The 18,276-nt window shown below is 50.9% G+C and overlaps 5 protein-coding genes across 5 annotated transcripts; 4 read left to right on the top strand and 1 right to left on the bottom strand.

Moving 5' to 3' along the window:
* Window positions 1–2,587: 2,587 nt before the first annotated feature.
* On the top strand, window positions 2,588–3,595 carry N7496_010374 (SWIRM domain-containing protein; the record flags this gene model as incomplete). The annotated part of the gene is made up of 1 exon (XM_056703287.1): window positions 2,588–3,595. One exon carries the CDS (start codon window positions 2,588–2,590, stop codon window positions 3,593–3,595), a length of 1,008 nt encoding a protein of 335 aa, XP_056552287.1.
* A 1,273-nt stretch (window positions 3,596–4,868) lies between these two features.
* On the top strand, window positions 4,869–6,409 carry N7496_010373 (CDC50/LEM3 family protein; the record flags this gene model as incomplete). Its single annotated transcript, XM_056703286.1, has 6 exons — window positions 4,869–4,968; window positions 5,047–5,083; window positions 5,151–5,247; window positions 5,313–6,024; window positions 6,080–6,242; window positions 6,307–6,409. The coding sequence occupies 6 exons, from the start codon at window positions 4,869–4,871 to the stop codon at window positions 6,407–6,409; spliced, it is 1,212 nt and encodes a 403-aa protein (XP_056552286.1).
* Window positions 6,410–6,974: 565 nt separating this feature from the next.
* Window positions 6,975–7,994, top strand: N7496_010372 (zinc metalloprotease; the record flags this gene model as incomplete). The annotated part of the gene is made up of 2 exons (XM_056703285.1): window positions 6,975–7,259; window positions 7,335–7,994. 2 exons carry the CDS (start codon window positions 6,975–6,977, stop codon window positions 7,992–7,994), a joined length of 945 nt encoding a protein of 314 aa, XP_056552285.1.
* A 421-nt stretch (window positions 7,995–8,415) lies between these two features.
* On the bottom strand, window positions 8,416–11,889 carry spt16 (chromatin-remodeling protein SPT16; the record flags this gene model as incomplete). Its single annotated transcript, XM_056703284.1, has 7 exons — window positions 8,416–8,904; window positions 8,969–9,567; window positions 9,634–11,065; window positions 11,125–11,277; window positions 11,344–11,465; window positions 11,526–11,610; window positions 11,707–11,889. 7 exons carry the CDS (start codon window positions 11,887–11,889, stop codon window positions 8,416–8,418), a joined length of 3,063 nt encoding a protein of 1,020 aa, XP_056552284.1.
* A 589-nt stretch (window positions 11,890–12,478) lies between these two features.
* Window positions 12,479–18,070, top strand: N7496_010370 (putative MFS monosaccharide transporter; the record flags this gene model as incomplete). The annotated part of the gene is made up of 11 exons (XM_056703283.1): window positions 12,479–12,651; window positions 12,704–12,710; window positions 12,796–12,944; window positions 13,021–13,804; window positions 15,284–15,329; window positions 15,496–16,012; window positions 16,124–16,201; window positions 16,268–16,556; window positions 16,623–16,816; window positions 16,899–17,611; window positions 17,673–18,070. 11 exons carry the CDS (start codon window positions 12,479–12,481, stop codon window positions 18,068–18,070), a joined length of 3,348 nt encoding a protein of 1,115 aa, XP_056552283.1.
* Between the last annotated feature and the right edge of the window lie 206 nt (window positions 18,071–18,276).

Genomic DNA, 18,276 nt, shown 5'->3' with positions numbered 1-18,276 from the left:
TTGAAGCTACAAGAACTATGGGACAAACTCCTGGGCGGATTGACCTCGGTCGGTAGTCGTGAATCTCTCCAAACTGGCCGAGATAAGAGTACGAGGGCGATCTGAGGCGATTGGCGTGTGATTGATTAGGCGCTTAGGTCAGCATCGTCATACCCAGGAATAATGAGTAAAATAAAATTACTTGACAATGATGGATGATCCGAGACTGCTCGATCATGAGATGTGACCTTGGTCTTGTCATCAAAATACCCTGATCTGTGATATCGTACCTGTGATCCATATAGTAGTCAGTACGCCCATTTGAAAGAATAATACAGTTAATCATGGAGGATCGACGAGATCACGCTACTCGGGTGGATCATTAGGCACGTCCACCTGGGGGGAAGTGGGGTTTATTGGTGGAGTTGCAATCGGACACCTCGTTGCCGTGATTCGTTGGGATTTTGGCATTGATTATTCGAGTCTGCTGAAAGCCTAGGACTCCCGTTAGGTGATTGCCCGCATGAGATGTTGTCATGCGCCCTCTCCCCTGGAAGGACCCAATGGGCGCCACTAGGTTGCCGTGGCTGGGGCCCTTTTGGCCGATCCGTGTCGTCTTTCGTCACCTGAGGGCTGAAGAGGCTCGAGGGCAGGTTGAGGGAGGGGTAACAAAAAGGCAGATAAGAGGCATTGAAAGGGTGAATTCATTCTGATGGAGGGGTTTGGTGGGTAAGGCGAGGAGATGGGGGCTAGAGGAATGGAAGAATTCGGAGTTGGGTACTCCGTCGAGAGAAGGAGGGTTGGGTTTTGGGTATTGGTGATCACGAGCCTGGCGGTCCAGAGTACATAGTACCGAAGTAATGGTGGGTGGTATGGAGGGGGCGTGCTATACCACCGACTAATTGGAATAAATCTTAGAATCTATACCTACGTTATAAAACGTAGCTATGGATATTCTGAATATTTCGTAGCCTACGAGAAAGTATATATAGGATATATCATGATTATCTTGTAGAAATGATCGCTGCAAACCTAATTCACCTTATCAAGGGGACATGGTTCATTGCATGTAAAATCTGACATGAAATACCATGACATACGAGGGGAATACCGTCAGCCGCAGTAGCCCAGCAGATGACTGCCTCCCCCGCAGTTGGTCACCCTTCACAGCCCCCCTCCTTTCCCTCTAGCAAAGGAGTTTCATGATTGCCTTGGGAGCTGATTGGCGAATTGGTTCGGTCTCGTGGCATTGGAAATCCTGATTGGCTAGCCCCTTCCTGGTCGAATGACCCCGATTGACTCACTGACCTTCTGCCATTGAGTCATACCGACGATTTCCGAGTTCCATAACTATACTTCCTGTACTGCGTCCGCCCTGCTTTGAATTGTCGAATACGATTGTAGCCGCTCTACTATAAATGGAAGTAAGTCACTTTAGGCTGCCTTAGTACTGAATAGGCCTATTACTGTAGTAGTATTAGTTCTCGGCGACGAACCATAAATCACCTGGATATAGTATAGTATCGTTGCCCGCTTACGAATTCGGGGGAATTCAGTGATCCGAATCCTGCTTCTGCCTCGTCGGGTTGAATAATCGTCTTAAAATGGGGAAAGTATGATGATTGGCTCAGCAGGAGAGTATCCAGTTTCTCTTGTCTGCCTAACCAGGTTCCCGTCGGGCGGTCCATGGGCTGAGAGAATGAGGCGCCTCTGGTAAATTACAGTACGTGAATACGTAAGATTACCCTCTCATCTGACTCATTTTAAACCAAATTGATTCACAATAACTACGATCTTACCATCTTACCAATCTTACATACGAAAACCCGCCCACTTCCCACTTTTTATCAAACTGCCCGTTTCTCGCCCTTTTCCTCCTTTCCTTCTTCTTTTAACCCAGTTTTCCCTTAAAACAGTAGCCTTCCCCCCTTCCCTAACCCAGAGTTGCCTCTGATCTCTTTCGCCCCCCCTGATTACTGCCTGGGCCCTTTTGACGTTTGACTCATTATCGGCCATTGGTATCACTTAACCCCGGTTATCGCCACTGCTGCCTGACAAATCACCTGGGTGTTGGACATGCACTTCCATTGACTTCCACCCTCGTCATATTCGGGTACTTCAAAGACCAAGACATTATTTCAACAGTGCTTTCGCCTTCTGTTCCTCTTCCTCCCTTCTCTCTCTCTCTCTCGCCTTTCTTTACCCTGATTTCCCCTTCCTCCCCCAATCTCGCCACTTCCACCCCCGTGATCAATTCAGTTGCATTTCTGGATTCTCTTCCATTCTGGACAATTGCAACGCAAACAATCCCCCACCCCCTCTTCTCCTCCAGCAACATCAAGATCAGACAAGAAGCTAAATAAATCGTTCCGTTTCCCTTGTCCAACCGTTCTCTCTTCTCTCAGCAGAAATTCCAATCTGGAATGTTCGCATCCTCCGGTGTAAAGCCGCCACTGCAATTGCAACCATCACAGCAGTCGGGCCAGCACCCCTCTTCTTACTCCATCATGAATCGCCTTCCAGTTTCTAGCCTCATGTCTCCCCCCGAATCGAAGCCCCTGGAGAGCTTCCACCCCCTTCCCCATTTGCTAAACCCGACACCTCCTCCATGGGGGACCTGATGAAGCTTCCCCCAATTTCAGCTGATCGCAAGCGAACACAGTCCGAGATGGATTTGCCCTCGCCTCCAGTGACTCCGTATACGGGTGCCAAGAAGCGACGATCGCACACGGCCGACCAGATTGAACGTGATGTCGAGGCGAATGCATCGCGAGACCCCGTGCTCTTCCCTCGCCACGATTCCGTGGCGCGAGAGGAGCCTCTCTTCGGGCCTATCCCCCCTCCTGCCGCGGAGGCCCTAGTGGAGCAACATATCAATTCGCATATGGCCAGGTTTGATAACAAGCGGAACAAACCCACTCGTGATGAATATCTTCTGGCCTTGTCCTGTGTGCCCATTGTCTCGACGCAATATAACCGCAACCCGGCAGCGTGGGCCCGTGAAGAACGGGAAACGCTGGAGCGCCAACTAGTCCTGATGAACCGCTACCGTCCACCGGGGGAACTGGAGGCCAAACTGAAGAAGATTGCCCCAGCCCCCATGAAGAAAGTAGCAGGAGGGACCCCGCGCGTTCCTCGGACTCGCGTTAAGCGTACCCCCAAATCTACCCCGAAACAGCAGACCCTGGATTCCTTTGATACCTCTCCCACCTCGGCATCCAAGCCTCGTGCCCTTGGCACGAATCGGGATGATACCGATTTCCAAGCCCTTCCAGACTACTCCCCACCCCTGGAGACGTTGGGTGGGAACGCAAAGGCACTCAAGGCAGACTGGAAGGGGCAAATGTTGGATTTGAGCAATGACCCGGACCGACATCTGCTCAGTCCTGCCGAGCTCAATCTGGCCTCGACACTCCGGCTGTCTTGTGCAACCTACCTGTGCAGCAAGCGGCGAATCTTTGAAGCTCGCGTGCGTGCTCTCCGTGTGGGCAAAGAGTTCCGCAAGACCGATGCGCAGCAGGCCTGCAAGATTGACGTCAACAAAGCTAGCAAACTCTGGACCGCCTACGACCGCGTGGGATGGTTTAAGCCAGACTATTTTCATCACCTGAGATAAAACAAAATCTCACTCCCTACTTCCTGAATGGGAATGGGGATCCATCTGCCCACTGACCTTGGATCGTGGACCCTCTCCCATTTGCAGACACAGGAAATCTCTCTTCTCTCCATCTCCCCCATAGGGTTCGGGGTTCTCTCTCTCGCTCACACCAGGACACTTGCGAAACTGACGTGTACAAGCATGATCAACTTTTGTCCGCATTATGTGGTTCTACGTGTCCTTGAACCACTAGAGACATGATTACATTCTTGGGTAACTGATCGTCTTATGCCTCACCGGCTCGATTCTCATGAACATTAATCCTCGAACGACTTTCTGTCTTGCTATCTGCTTCGAGACTACCGCCCGTTCTTAGACATCCAGAAATCCTGGTGTCTATGCCATCATGGCCTTGCTTTATTTCGGTCTCTCTAATGATGGCTGTTCTTTATTTCATGTCCGCTATGCATGACGACACATTCCTTTACAGATATCCTCTCAGTACAGAGTCATTTTTTTTCTTCCCCTTGTTGCGTACCTTTCGTGTCTTTTCTCTCGCATTCATGTGCCGCTCTCGGTATGCATGCATTGTTTTACATGCTCGTTCCGCTTCAGTCCGGGCTATTGTGTGTTTTCTTTTTGGCGTTCAGGTTCCTCTTCCCTCCGTCTAGAATGGCAGGCCTCGGTCAACTTGTGGTGTTTTTGTTTTTTTGGGGATTCCATCATTGCTATTTTGTGACTTTTGCTTCTTTACCGTCATTGCGTTCTTGTTTTCCATCCCGCCCCATCGCTTCTTCAAGATGAGAGCATGAGGGATGATATGATACCCTGACCAGATACGATTCTTTTTTGAATGACATAACCCATTGCAAATGAGTTTGGTGTGTTTTTGACGTAGTCGTATCTTTGTCTTCGTAGTTGGAAGTGTAGTTCTACCTGAAGATCCTTCTTCCTAATTGGGTAGATGGTGCAAGTAAAATAGCCAACTTGAATCATTTCCATGTCATCTCGAAGGTTATAATAGACTTGGAAGATCCGGGTACTATAAATATCTCTTGGTCCCTGCAGTCAATCTGGTAAAGTTGGCCAGACCGTAATGATGTGGTTCGCCGTGAGAGTGTGGGGCGCCCTATTTGCACTTCCAGTCAATTTAGTGATCTGGCTCCGCCCCGGCGCCACCTTTTTCTGACGTCTCCCTCTCTTGTCCCTCCGTCAACTGCACCACTTCCATTCACTCCATCGCTCCATCGCTCCCTCCCTTTAGTTCAACTCCCGCGCGATACCCGTCGCCATGTCGCAGGCAGACGGTCCCCGTGCCGAGTCCATCGACGAGCAGGAGCGCGCTCACGCCGCCGATGGCGACAAGAAGTCCAAGTCCCGAAGACCCGCCAGTACGCGTCCCCTTTCGCTCCGAGTCTCGAAATCCGTTGTCCCTTTCGTGATTCCCGACTGACTTGACATGTTATTAGATACCGCTTTTCGACAACAGCGATTGAAAGCCTGGCAGTGAGCTTATTCTTTGATTCCGGATCATCCGCCTGCCAACTGGGACTGACCGATGCCTTCCGCTTAGACCGATCTTGACCCCCAAAAGTGTGCTACCTTTGTTCTTCATCGTCGGCGTCCTTTTCGCGCCCATCGGTGGTGTCCTTATCTGGGCGAGCTCCCAGGTACGTTACAGCTTCGCCGTGCGAATCGCTCTCATCACGCATCTGACACCGTTTTGTTCGTCTAGGTCCAAGAGCTTGTCATCGACTACACAGACTGCAAAACTAGCGCGCCGGAGAATACCAGAGCAGACATCTCAGACCGCGTATCCGCAACGTTCAAAGCTTCGACTGCGGACAGCAAATACTATTGGCAACGGTCCAATGGCACCGACAACACCACCGTGTGCTCTCTCTATTTCAACATCCCCGAGTCTATGGGCCCTCCGGTTTTCATGTACTACCGTCTCACCAACTTCTACCAGAACCACCGTCGCTACGTCCAGTCGTTGGACTTGGATCAATTGAAGGGCACTGCGGTTCCGAATAGCACGATTTCGGGCAGCACGTGCGATCCCTTGACAACGGACAGTGTTACCGGAAAGGCGTACTACCCCTGTGGCCTGATCGCCAACTCCATGTTTAATGACTCGATCGGCAATCCGGTGCTGACTGCGGACAAATCGACCAATTACACCATGACGAAGACCGGAATTGCCTGGAACAGTGACAAATCTCTGATTAAGCAGACCCAGTATAAGCCATGGGAAGTGGTCCCCCCACCAAACTGGAAGGATTACAACGGTTCCTACGAGAAGACCGGTATTCCTAATCTTCACGAAAATGAAGATTTCATGGTCTGGATGCGGACAGCGGGATTGCCATCCTTTAGCAAACTTTCCCGCCGCAACGATGACGACGCCATGCAGCCAGGAGACTATCGTCTGGATATTGTCGACCGTACGTGAAATTATTCAACTTCCCAAACTATGAAACGTCGCTAACCATAGACTAGAATTCCCCGTTACCGAGTACGATGGAACCAAGTCGATCTTGCTCTCCACTCGCACAGTCATCGGCGGTAAGAACCCCTTCATGGGAATTGCTTACGTGGTTGTTGGCGGTGTTTGCGTACTCTTGGGAGCCTTGTTCACCGTGGCCTACTTGATTCGACCCAGGTATGTGTTATGGCCTTCAGTGCCGATAATCCCCAACTATCGGCAACTGCTAATCATTTTCTAGAAAACTGGGTGATCACACCTATCTGACCTGGGATGCGACCAACCAACCAACCACTGCCGTGGCCTCGGGGCGGGATGACCGAATCCGCCCCAGTGCACCTTGAGGCCGCATTCCTTCCATACAAATTTCTTTGTTTTTCCGTTTCTTCCCTTGGGCGGTTTCAATGATGCCAGTTTCTTTTCTATACTACTTTCCCCTTTTTTTTCTTCTTTCTTTCTAGTTTCAATACTCCATGGGTCGCTACCTATATTGTGAATAAATGGATTGTCCTGGGCCGGGTGTTCAACAAGGAGTTTCTATGTATCTACCACTATCACAACAACGAGCATTCTTTCTACTTTCCTCACCCTTCGATGACCTCATCTCTCCGGCCGAGGAATTGGCCAGCCTTGGTGGATGCCAATGAACTGCACGTTTTCTCCGCTCCGCCTGGTTTAAAGCTGTCGATCCCTCCGGTGCGGCACTCGGACCCCTTGCATGGGATATGCATTCCGTTGATGATGCAGCATTCTCCGGACTCAGAGCATCGGACTGAGCCTATGGCTGTTCCGGGTAGTCTAGTCATATAGGGGTTGATCTCGCGGAGAGGGAAACCTGAATAATTTCCTATGGGTTTGTGACGGAGGAATCGCGACATCGGGGCATCCAACACCAACACCAACATCATCATGGTCTGTCACTCTTTAGCTCCGTTCGTGGTTCTTGTCACAACCCTCTTTTTTCTGCAAGCGCATTGCAGCCCAGTGGTAGTTGAACAGCGCGGCATCTGTGCCACCGAAGACCCGGACACTTCGTTCTTGCACGCCCTCGAGCGTGTCAGAATCAATGAGTCTCAGCCAAAAGACGCCGGGTCAGAGAGTCGCAATGGCCCTATCGAGATTGAAACTTGGTTCCATATCATCGCTAGCAAAGCAAAGCAAGACCAGGTTTCGGACGACATGATCGATTCTCAGGTTTGTTCCCCTTCCTTTGCTCACGTGCCGATAAATTATTGCAAGTCAGAGACAAATGCTGAACTATGAGTGTAGCTCTCTATTCTACAGGATGCGTATCAGGACGCAGGTATTCAATACCGACTGCAAGGTGTCACCCGCCATGTGAATGATGTTTGGGCTCGCAATGGAGATGACCTGGGCATGAAGAAAACCCTCCGAAAAGGAACATACAGGACTTTGAACGTTTACTTCCAAACCGACCTCCAAGCCTCCGCCGACCAAACCGGACGCGTGAATCACCGTGGTGCCGCTCATTCGAGCGATCTCTCCACCAGCGTGCTGGGCTTCTGCACCCTCCCGGATCCAAGCGTGAACGCCAGCAGTCCCCGTGCCGACTACGTCAAAGATGGCTGCAACATCCTCGCCAGCGCGATGTCCGGAGGCTCACTGGACCAGTATAACCGAGGAGGGACAGCGATTCACGAAATCGGACACTGGAATGGCCTCTTGCATACCTTCCAAGGAGAGTCCTGCTCCGAGGATAACCCGGGGGATTACATCGCCGACACACCCCTACAGTCCACCCCAACGGGTGGATGTCCTGCTCGAAAGGACTCGTGTCCGGATTCGCCGGGGCTGGACCCCATCCATGATTTTATGGACTACTCGTCAGATGTCTGCTATGAGAGTTTTACGGCTGGCCAGAACGACCGTATGCGAAACATGTGGGCAACAATGCGTGCAGGGAAATAGTTAATTGAATTTGTCTGTCGTTTGGCTCTGATGGTAATCTATATAAACCTTACGCTAGAGAATTGTTTCCTAATCACACATGACACTCGGTATATCATATCATAATCGAGTCGAATAGAGGCAATACTCCACCCCTAGCAACTAGAGTAATACATTGGAAAATCATACAATTCAGCCATGAGTCGATAGATGGAAGGTTTAAGGATGAAAGATTATCTTATTTCCTTAGATAGAACTGCAAACCCGGGCTTGATTTTGTAAATGGCAACTGCACTCCTTGCAATTGGTTCTCATTCTCCGAATGTTGTTTAAAAGAAACCTAATAAAGACAGAGGCTCATATTCGGCCTGAAGAAAGAAAGCACATTGAAATGGATTTTGGAAATGAAAAACCACCTATCATCATCCACCGAGTAATCAATTTAGCGCTTGCGCTTGGTACCACGGTCATCCTCGTCCATTCGAGCCTCCTTGTCCTGACGCTTTGCTTTCTTCTCTAGCTCGTCCCAGTCCTCACCACTCTCCTCGTCGCCGCTGAAGTCTTCCTCGCTCCCATCAGCGCTAGCATCTTCGTCGTACTCGCTGTCCTCCTCGGAGCTCTCATCAGCAGCCAGCTCCGAATCGGAAAGCTCAAACGCCGACTCTTCCTCCTCATCAGAGCCCTCCGAGTCCGACTCCGCAGCCAGGAAAGACCAACCACCGTCGGCAAAGAAGCCGTACGGATCACTCACGACCGTCTTCATGATGGTGGTCCAGTTCAGGTTCAGGGGTCCCTCAGTGTAGGCAATGTCGACGGAGTCAAGCCAATCCTTAACGCCCTCCAGCGCCTCGACGGGGATGGTATTGACATGGACAGGAGCCCGATGGAAGTCCTTGAACACAAAGACGAGATCGAAGTTTTTGAGACCAAACTATAGATGGGTTAGAAAACTGTGGACTGCAGAGATGTATACCAAGAGGGGAATTTCATCGTACCTGCACTCGCTCCAAGTGTGCGATCTCAATCTCATTGAGCGTGATGACCATGAATGGCGGCTCAGTAAGTTGCACAAGAGCATCGGTAGTGGGCTGGATCAAGACATTGGAACGGTTGGGAACACCGGTGAATCCAATCTCTCGGAAAGGGATATCGACATCTACACCTTCGTCCTTTCCAGCATCTGCAATCTTTTCGGCAAAAGCCTTGAACTCACGGTCGAGCGCAGCCCGGCGTCGGCGTTCTTCCTGCTCAGCCTCGAACTCCTCCTCGTCACCATAACGGTGCTTCCGTCGGCGGTTGCCAGTCTCATCGAACTGCATTTCGGTGGCCTCACGGTAGAACTGGACATCCCGAGTCTTTCTCTTTCCGATCATGATCGGTGTCTTGAGGTGCACATGAATGAGAACGATCAACTCGTGTGCGCAGGGTTGGAAGAACAGGTGCTTGACATTGCTGAAAAGCACGTCGACATGCTCACTGCGGAAAGGCGACAGGTAGCGGAGACCATTCTGGTGAATCTCTACTTCACCAGGCACACGCTTTCCATCCAAAGGAGGCCGGAGGTACACGTCGGGCAACTTCACCGGGCGGCGGTCTAAAAATTTCTGTTAGCATCCAAGCCGAAGATAGGCCTCTTCACACTGGGGGAACTGTGACATACTTCTGATTTCAACAAGCTTGTCCTGCTCGACGACATCCTCCAATTCCTTCTTTTCTTGCTCCCGTCTCAGGGCAGTCTTGCGAAGCTCAGTGATATCCTGTGCCACTTGGGCCATTCTATCATTGTTCTTGGAACGCAGGGTCAAGTTGCGGACAAAGTGAGCCGACGGATCTTCGAATGGCTGATCGTCCTTTCGGCCCACTCCCTGGCCAGGAGAGAGGAAGTTGATGCGCAGATACGCATACTCGCCCTCGTCACTCTTGCTTGCGTTCTTAATGGTGTTGATGTGGAAGGGGACTGGCCGACCCATGATGGGAACAATGACAGTCGAGGCCTTGTGATCGACGTAGACGGTCAAGTCTTTGACCTTGGGTGGAAGCTGGTTATCGCGCTTGTAGGACTCGAACCGCTTGAACTTCTTTTGGGCGACGCCGTTGTCGTCTCCAGTAGTGCCTGTAAACCTGTCCAGACCTTCCTTTGTCTTCTTACCAGCAAGCTCTTTCTGGTGCTCACGACGGCGGGCTTCGGCACCCTCGTTGATCTGGGTTGGCCGCTCGGCACGCAGTTTAGTCCTCGTGACATTTCGGCTTGCAATGGCACTTGACTTTGATTCTTTCTTCTCTTTCACGGGCTTTTCAGGCTCTTCCTCATCTCCAAAATAGAAAGAGATGGAATCCATGTCGATCCCGGCATCTTTGGTGAAAATGTGAGGCCCAGTTTCTCCAACACGAACGGTGTCTGTGATCACCATGGAATAAACATCATTTCCCTTCGACTTGGAGTCAGTATCCTTAACATCTGTCAGGCCAATGGTGATTGCCAGAGTCATGCCATTCTTCAAAACTCTGTTGTTCTTGGCATTAAGGATCATGTTCGCATCGCGGAGTTCGATACCGATACCGGCACCGATGTTCTTGGTTAGGTGGTTCTCAAGCTCGGGCTTCTTCGAGCGGACGAGACCGAGTGCTTTGTTGTAGAGGTCCTTAGCCACCACACCATCGCGAATCTCCTTCATCACCGCATCGTGAAGGTTGAGCAGGAACGCATAGTTAGCTTCCTGAGACTTGCTCGGATCCACCAGGTAGGTACGGCCGATGAGCGAATTGTAGGTTTTGTAACGGATTCCAAAGCTAGACAGGATGATGCCCGGCTTCAGGTTATTGCCGTCGGAAGTTGCCGTCAATTTCAGATCATAGGCTCCTCCACTCTGCACCACCGGTCCGTAAGCCCAATCGATCTGATCGGCATCAAACTCTGATGGGAGGCGTGCCAGCTTGTTGAAGAATTTGGAATCGTCGATTTTGGCGTCCACCTTGGCTGCGAGAGCCTTGTGAGTAATTTGCTTTTCTTCGTCGAGAAGACGTGACATCTCGTCCACGAAGTACGACGACATCAAGCCACTGCATGCTCTGGACGCGTTGCGAATAGAAACCTGAACAATCTGTTAGCAAGCTCACCTTAACAGGACTAAGATGAAGGAGCGAAACGTACCAGCTCTTCCGGATCCTTGATCGCAAAGGCGCTAGAAAGCGCCGGTGTGATGTCGACTTCCTCCACTTCCTTGGATACCTCCGAGAATGCGCGCTTCCAATCGTCGGCGAAGGGACCCGTCGTTGTGTCTTTGGGTAGAGTGCCGACTTTCTTCTTTATTCACGTAACATGGTTAATCATCGCTGGCAAACTTCCAATTTGGAAACAGGTTGTACTTACTCCGGCGCCCTTGATCACTTCAAGACACTTTTCGAATGCCTTTGTCTTCGATTCTGGGTCCTTTGTGGTCACGAGAAGCTCGACTGGGATCTTTCCGCCCTTCAGTGGCTCGAGGAGCTCAGCTATATTATCAAAATATTAGCCTGGTGCCATTGAGTGTGACGAGATCGGTTTGGTAGTACCTTTCTTGGCCGTTGTGACCACATAGATCGCCTCGGTTGTTAGGACGAAGAGGGTAGCAGGAAACTCGTAGCCAAGAAGCCAGAACTATAAGATATCAACTAGTCAGCATCCTGTAGGTGAAAGTGTTGCGTCTCGGAATGGATATGGCCATAGAAGCTAGATGAAACGCAGATGACATACGTGCATAGCATTGTTTTTCTGGAAGGAGCTCTCATCGCTCTTGGTCTTGCCCATGAGGATCACGATCGATCCGGCGCCACCAAAGAGAGTATTTCCCGAGCGCTTGTCGGCCTTCCATGATGCATAGAAGTTTGAGAGATGGTTGAAGAAGGTGTTCTTGTCAATCGCGATCTTCTCGGCCATCTTGATAGCCTGGTGCAAGCAAAGCTTGCTGGCGACAGTGAGAGACCGGGCGCGAAAGAAGAGTTCGGGGTTGAGCGCAGAATCAAGGTCGCATGCGCCAGAGAAATCAAGGCGAAAGCGAAATGAAGCTTGATTAAGAAGAGGAGGATGATGTTGGAAGGGAAATCGATGTGGTGATGTCAAAGAACACCGTTGGGGGAGGAAGAGGAGGGAGAGGACGCGAAAAGCGCGTTTTGAGTTCGCTGCGGCTTCCCGTGCCCAGTTTTGCCTCTTTGGGCTTAGCGTGGGTCCTGCGGAAGTTTGGGGTCTGCTCTTCTTTGGGTTCCTTGCGGTCTGGCGGCTGCAAATCTGTCTCTTCTTCACGGTTCCTTTTCCACCTCCGCTGGAGGCTTAGTCGCAACTATCCCTCATCCTGACGTGGTCGTCACTATGTTCTATTTGGGGATCTGCTTTAGTCATTTGCTTTGACGGTCTCCGTTTGTGATACCATCCCGAGATTCGGCAACCCCTCCGAGTGCAAAACAACCCGAACGAGAGCTGCTCCAGATGGTGTGCTGGGAGTGATATACTCAAAGTATCTGAATTTGCAATGAATCCTATCTTTTTGGAGCCCAATATTGGCAACCCGGGGGCTTCTCGACGGAAACCTCGCAATGATGCTGCTACTGGAGCTTCCGCCGCGGGTGTCCGCGCCCTTAGTGCGCAAATGGTAGCTTTCTACTTCCGGGCCCCGATTAAAGCTTTTTTTCGCACTCGCGTTGAGTATGTGATCTCCTAGTCGACTGTATACTGTGCCTTGCTAACATGAGATTAGTTATATGGTATATATAGATATCCTCATCCTTCCCTTCCAATACCGATTTTCGATTCGCTAATTCATGCTATCCGATCGTTCGAATAAAACAGGCATTTGCAAGAGCTGTGAACCCTCGTGTGGCAGAAGGCAAATGGTCTATTCATACTACAACACCCGGTCTCTTGCTTCATGCTGTTAGGACTTATGGTTGGCGGTTTATTCCGAATCAAGTCTTGCCGCCTTTGATGGCGAATGCGGGGTGAGCCTTGAAGAGAGCTTCTCTTGTCTAGGAAGATCATATTGCTGACTGGTGAACCCTTTCTCCTTATTTATAGAGTCGGTGCCGTTCTTTACACTTCCTATCTCCAAGTCCTCGGAGCCCTACATGAACCTGTTTCGCAGGGCGTCAAACGAGTCTGGCCTCCCGCTCCTCCATCGGCCACTTTCACTGCTGGTTTCGCTGCTGGAACCATCCAATCAATCATCGCCGCTCCTTTAGATGCGCTGCAGGTTCGACTTCAAACCAGTGACATGCTGGACGGCCAGTATCGAAGCATGTGGCATTATGGACATCATAAACTGAACCAAATAGGCCTTCGCGGAGTCTTTGCAGGGTGGAGTCTCTCCTTCTTGCGAGACTCGCTAGGCTATGCCGTGTTTTTCTCTGCCTTTGAATACATCAAGTCGCAGTCGTACTACTCCTTCATTACGTGGTACTATGGAGAGCTTCGTGCCGAGACGGTTGATCAACTCCCGTCCCCGGGGTCCAGCGACCGCGGAGTGCCAGTCATTAAACCACACTACGCCTTGGAACCATGTTTCCTCATGATGGCGGGCGTGGTGGCCTCGGTGGCACAGCAAGCCATTCAGCACCCACTCAGCCGGATTCAGGACTTGCACCTCGGGCGGCTGGAGTATCTCGACCACCAAGCGAGTCTGGACCCTACGCGCCGGCAAATGCTGCGGTTATACTATCATGCGTACCAGGAGACCTGGAAACGGTGCCGGCGCAAGGCCACGCGAGCCGGGGGGTGGAGGCCGTGGCTCTTCCGCGGGTTTGCGGGGAGTGCACTTCGTCAAGTGCCCAGCACCAGCGCGGGTCTCGTGATCTTTGAGTTGGTGCGTCGGCGATATGCGAGCCTGGCGGACGCAGTACACATCCAGAAGGATGGATACGATATCCTCCTCAACTAAAATCTTGCACGGATTGTCTAGTGGCCCCCATGGCCGTTGAGATCTGGCGTGTGGTGGTTTTATTTCTGAGCGATTGGAGTACTTTTCTTGGCTCCAGTGCATCTTACACATCTTGCATTTTGTATATTACGTCGTAGATAGATTTGGTTTCTCCACTTGGCTGCAGCAGATGATACCCATTTCTTTTTATCCTTTTTCTCGATCATCCATCGAGGCTGAAATTCCAGAATCAGTCATTCCAAGAGGTCATGCATTAAGCACGGGCGCGGCTCAAGCGCCACCAGTGCGGGAGAGTTGACACCATGAACGTCGGCGAGAGTAGCTAAGCAAGGGGCATTATTTTCATGTTTGTAGAGTCAATAATAATCTAAATTAGATCCTCGACGGTCTCTGTATCACCATATGAATTGTTGGTGCAGTAGTTCCAAGAAACCATATAGATATGCCTCCACATTGTTACCATGGGCGCAGAACCATTGAATAGAAGGGCATATTTCCTAAGAGAATGGCGACGTACTAGATCTTCTCTAGGTAAATATCATTGATGAATAAAATGACACTGTAGTAGTATTTATAATATTATTATAATTTGTATATATTACGGGGTAGCCAAGGATCGCTACTAGTAAATGCTTTCCTTTTTGCCCCCACCGGGGGCAACGAATGCATCATAGAAAAAACGACCTTAGAATATGTATTCTGCAACTACTACTAGTAACAATACACTGGAAGTATAGGCTTGAGCTTTATAGACTTGGAATTTGTACTAACAAGGCTGATATCTTCAAGAATACGAGCATATCTTATACACGGTAGTTTATATACTCCGTAGCATGGAATAGTGGTACACCCAAGTCTAATATCGTCATCAATTTCTGGCTGGCGTGGAGGAGACTCCACTGTGGATCCCTCAAGTTGACGCCCTCGACGTCGACGGAACGAGACTGATTCCCCGTATTTTCTAGGCGTCCGCCCCCCTGTTGGAACTTGGAGGACACTTGGACAGTTGGTTGGTATGGTTTGGGCTGAATCCGGGCTCAGCCTCTCTCTCTTATCGGCTCTTGCTTTTCTTCCCCCCCCTAACCATTCTCCCTCTCTCAATTACAATAGTTGGATCTGTCAACGAGTATCTCTAGAGCAGCCAGCTATCTTCTTCTCTCTCTATCCAATTCAATATTTCTCTACCTTCACACCCCCCCCCCAAATCGAAGCTCATTGCCACGGAGTCTCTACGACCCTGCATCGTTCTGTTTTGAGTGATTCCGAGATCATCCTAAGCCATTTGCCCGATCGCATCTGTCATCAACCACTCGCCTGACCTCGACTCGTTCCCACTTTTTTTTCTTTCTCCTCTCGCCATCGTGGACTTGCCGTCATCCTGCGTCGATCGCGCTGTGTGACTAGCGACGAACTGCCTATCGTGACCGCTCCGGCCTGCGTGGCGTCGCTAGTAAGACTTTCCACGCCGAAAGGGGGTCGCGGCAGGTCCCCTGCTTGGTCCTGCTGGTCTTGCTCCTCTTCCAGCTGGAACCCGTACATTGCCCTGGACGGTCCAGTCCTTACGGAAAAATCTCCTGGACCGGGAGAGTTTCTCTAAAATAGATTAATAAAAAAAGAGGGAAAAGCCAAAAAGGGTTCTAAGGGCTGGAATATCAGCCCGCCCACCGCCAACATTCCTTCGTCAACCTCCCCACGCGCCATACCCCTCCGCAACCTCCCTGATTCCAACGCCCGGTTCACCGTCCTGGAATCCGCCAGCGAGAAGGGAAGTCGTCGGTCCTCCTTCTCGTCGACTCGCTCGGGCGAGTCAGACTTCTCCATCTGGTCAGACACCGGTGACCTTGCCGAACAGCTCGCCGAGGTTGAGGACCCGCTTCAGATCCGCCTCCGCAATTCGCTCGACCGGGACCATCGTGCTCGACGAGGTCGAAGGAAGCAAGCCCCCAAGCGAGTCCACTATCCACCCGATCTCGACTATCCCCACCCTTCGATTGATCTTGAGAAGGATCATATCCGAATCCCTAATCCCCCTCCTCGACGTATCCCCAGAATCGAGCGGTTCCTAGCCGGCATCATGTCTCCCCGCAATGGGCAAAATGCCCAACTACATGGGCTGGTGGGCAAGCCATTGTTGTAAGTCAATCGAGAACCTCAACTCTTCGAGCAGAGAGAATGGTAGACCACGCGGCGGGAAAAGGATCACAGATCAGGTTGGCTGACAGATTCATCTTCTGCTTGTCGTAGGTACTTTACGAGTGTCTTTGTATCACTAGGCGTCTTCCTCTTTGGCTATGACCAAGGTGTCATGTCCGGAATTATCACGTCCGTACTCCTCCCTCCCGAACACGATGGCCATGGATAATAGCATGTCCACTAACCCAGAAGCAGTGGAGGGTATTTCCGAGACTACTTCGATCAGCCCTCTCCGGCCACCATCGGAACCGTGGTGGCCATCCTTGAGATTGGTGCTTTCATTTCATCCCTTCTAGTTGGCCGCATCGGCGACGTAATCGGTCGTCGGCGGACCATTCTCTATGGCTCGGCCGTGTTCTTCGTCGGCGGTGGTCTACAGACCTTTGCGGTCAGCATGCCCATGATGATGGTGGGTCGTATTGTGGCTGGTCTCGGTGTCGGTGCCTTGTCAACGATCGTGCCCGTTTATCAATCTGAGATCTCGGTACGGAAAAAAAGACTACATTCTACGATATGCTTGGAAACTCAGTACTGACCATTTGCCCTATAGCCTCCCCATAACCGCGGCAAGTTGGCTTGTATTGAATTCACGGGAAATATTGCCGGATATGCTACCAGCGTCTGGGTGGATTATTTCTGCAGCTTCATTGAATCGGACATCTCATGGCGCCTGCCCTTGTTGTGCCAGTGTATCATGGGGGCCTTGCTTGGAGTTGGAAGCTTAATTATTTGCGAATCTCCTCGGTAAGAAGATGAATCGAAGAACCTCCCGTCTATTCGAGGTGAAAGTGACCATGGCTCTAACACCTTTCTTTCTAACACTCAGATGGCTTCTTGATAATGACCACGACGAAGAGGGCATGATCGTCATCGCGAACCTCTACGGCGAGGGTGATATTCACAATGACAAGGCGCGTCAGGAATACCGAGAAATCAAGATGAATGTCCTCATACAGCGACAGGAAGGCGAGCGATCTTATAGCGACATGTTTAGACGCTACTGGAAGCGAGTGTTGATTGCCATGTCAGCCCAAGCATTGGCCCAGTTGAACGGTATTAACGTGATTTCATACTATGCGCCTTTGGTCTTCGAATCGGCCGGATGGGAAGGTCGGAGCGCAATCCTGATGACGGGTATCAACGGCATTACTTACCTGCTTTCAACCGTGCCTCCATGGTATTTGGTCGATGGCTGGGGCCGACGGCCCATCTTGCTCTCCGGAGCGATTGCCATGCTCATCTCGCTCTCTCTGATTTCATACTTTATCCACATTGAGATTCCAGCGACCCGGACTTTGACGGTCATCTTTGTGATGATTTATAATGCCGCCTTTGGAGCGTCCTGGGGTCCCATTCCCTGGCTCTATCCCCCGGAGATCCTGCCTTTGAGCATTCGTGCCAAGGGTGCCAGTCTCAGCACCGCCAGTAATTGGGCGTTCAACTGGGTCGTGGGAGAATTGACTCCCATTCTACAGAGAGCTATTGGATGGCGATTGTATCTACTACACGCCTTTTTCTGTGCGTGCAGTTTCGTGGTTGGTAAGGGCTCCCCCATATTCTTCTTCCTTATTTTCTTTCATACTCACGAAACGGCCTACAGTATACTTCTTATATCCCGAGACCAGTGGTGTTCGCCTGGAAGATATGAACATCTTGTTCGGCGATGCGACTACAGCCATGCCCACTCCAGTCACCGACGGCGAGCGGGGATCGTTGATGGGCGCAGGCTCACCCGTCCCGTCCCTTGACATTCGCCGACCGTACGGCCAATTTGGAGCCGAAAGTGCCATTCCCGGGCTGGATATCGACCCGCCCACGATCGGCACTGACGGCCTAGGCAAATCAGGACGAGCTGATACTCAAGCGGGTAGCCATCGGGGCGAAGGAATTGGAGGCTGGATCTCCAACATGGTCAACCGTCACCGGAGGGGAAGTACTGGCACCAACCCAGGCCGATACAGACGATTGGAACAAGGCGAGGATGAGGAAGAACATTAGGAGCGAATCGCAAATCCCGGTGTGGATTGAATGACATGGCGTTTACTTTTTCTTTTTCCTTTGGTTGTTCTTGTTGCTACTTTTCTGTTTCGGGAACACCTTTTTCTCATATATTATACCATCTTGGCTCCTCTCGTGTTCTTCTTTTCTTTTTCATTTTCTCGGCTTCGGAAGTCCTTTCGACTGGCTATGCACCCTCCTTATTA

Source organism: Penicillium cataractarum, assembly GCF_028827025.1.
Source record: "Penicillium cataractarum strain IBT 29864 chromosome Unknown utg000008l, whole genome shotgun sequence".
Classification (NCBI taxonomy): domain Eukaryota; kingdom Fungi; phylum Ascomycota; class Eurotiomycetes; order Eurotiales; family Aspergillaceae; genus Penicillium; species Penicillium cataractarum.
The sequence above is the reverse complement of the archived record's forward strand: the minus strand, read 5'-3'. Positions and strand labels throughout refer to the sequence as shown.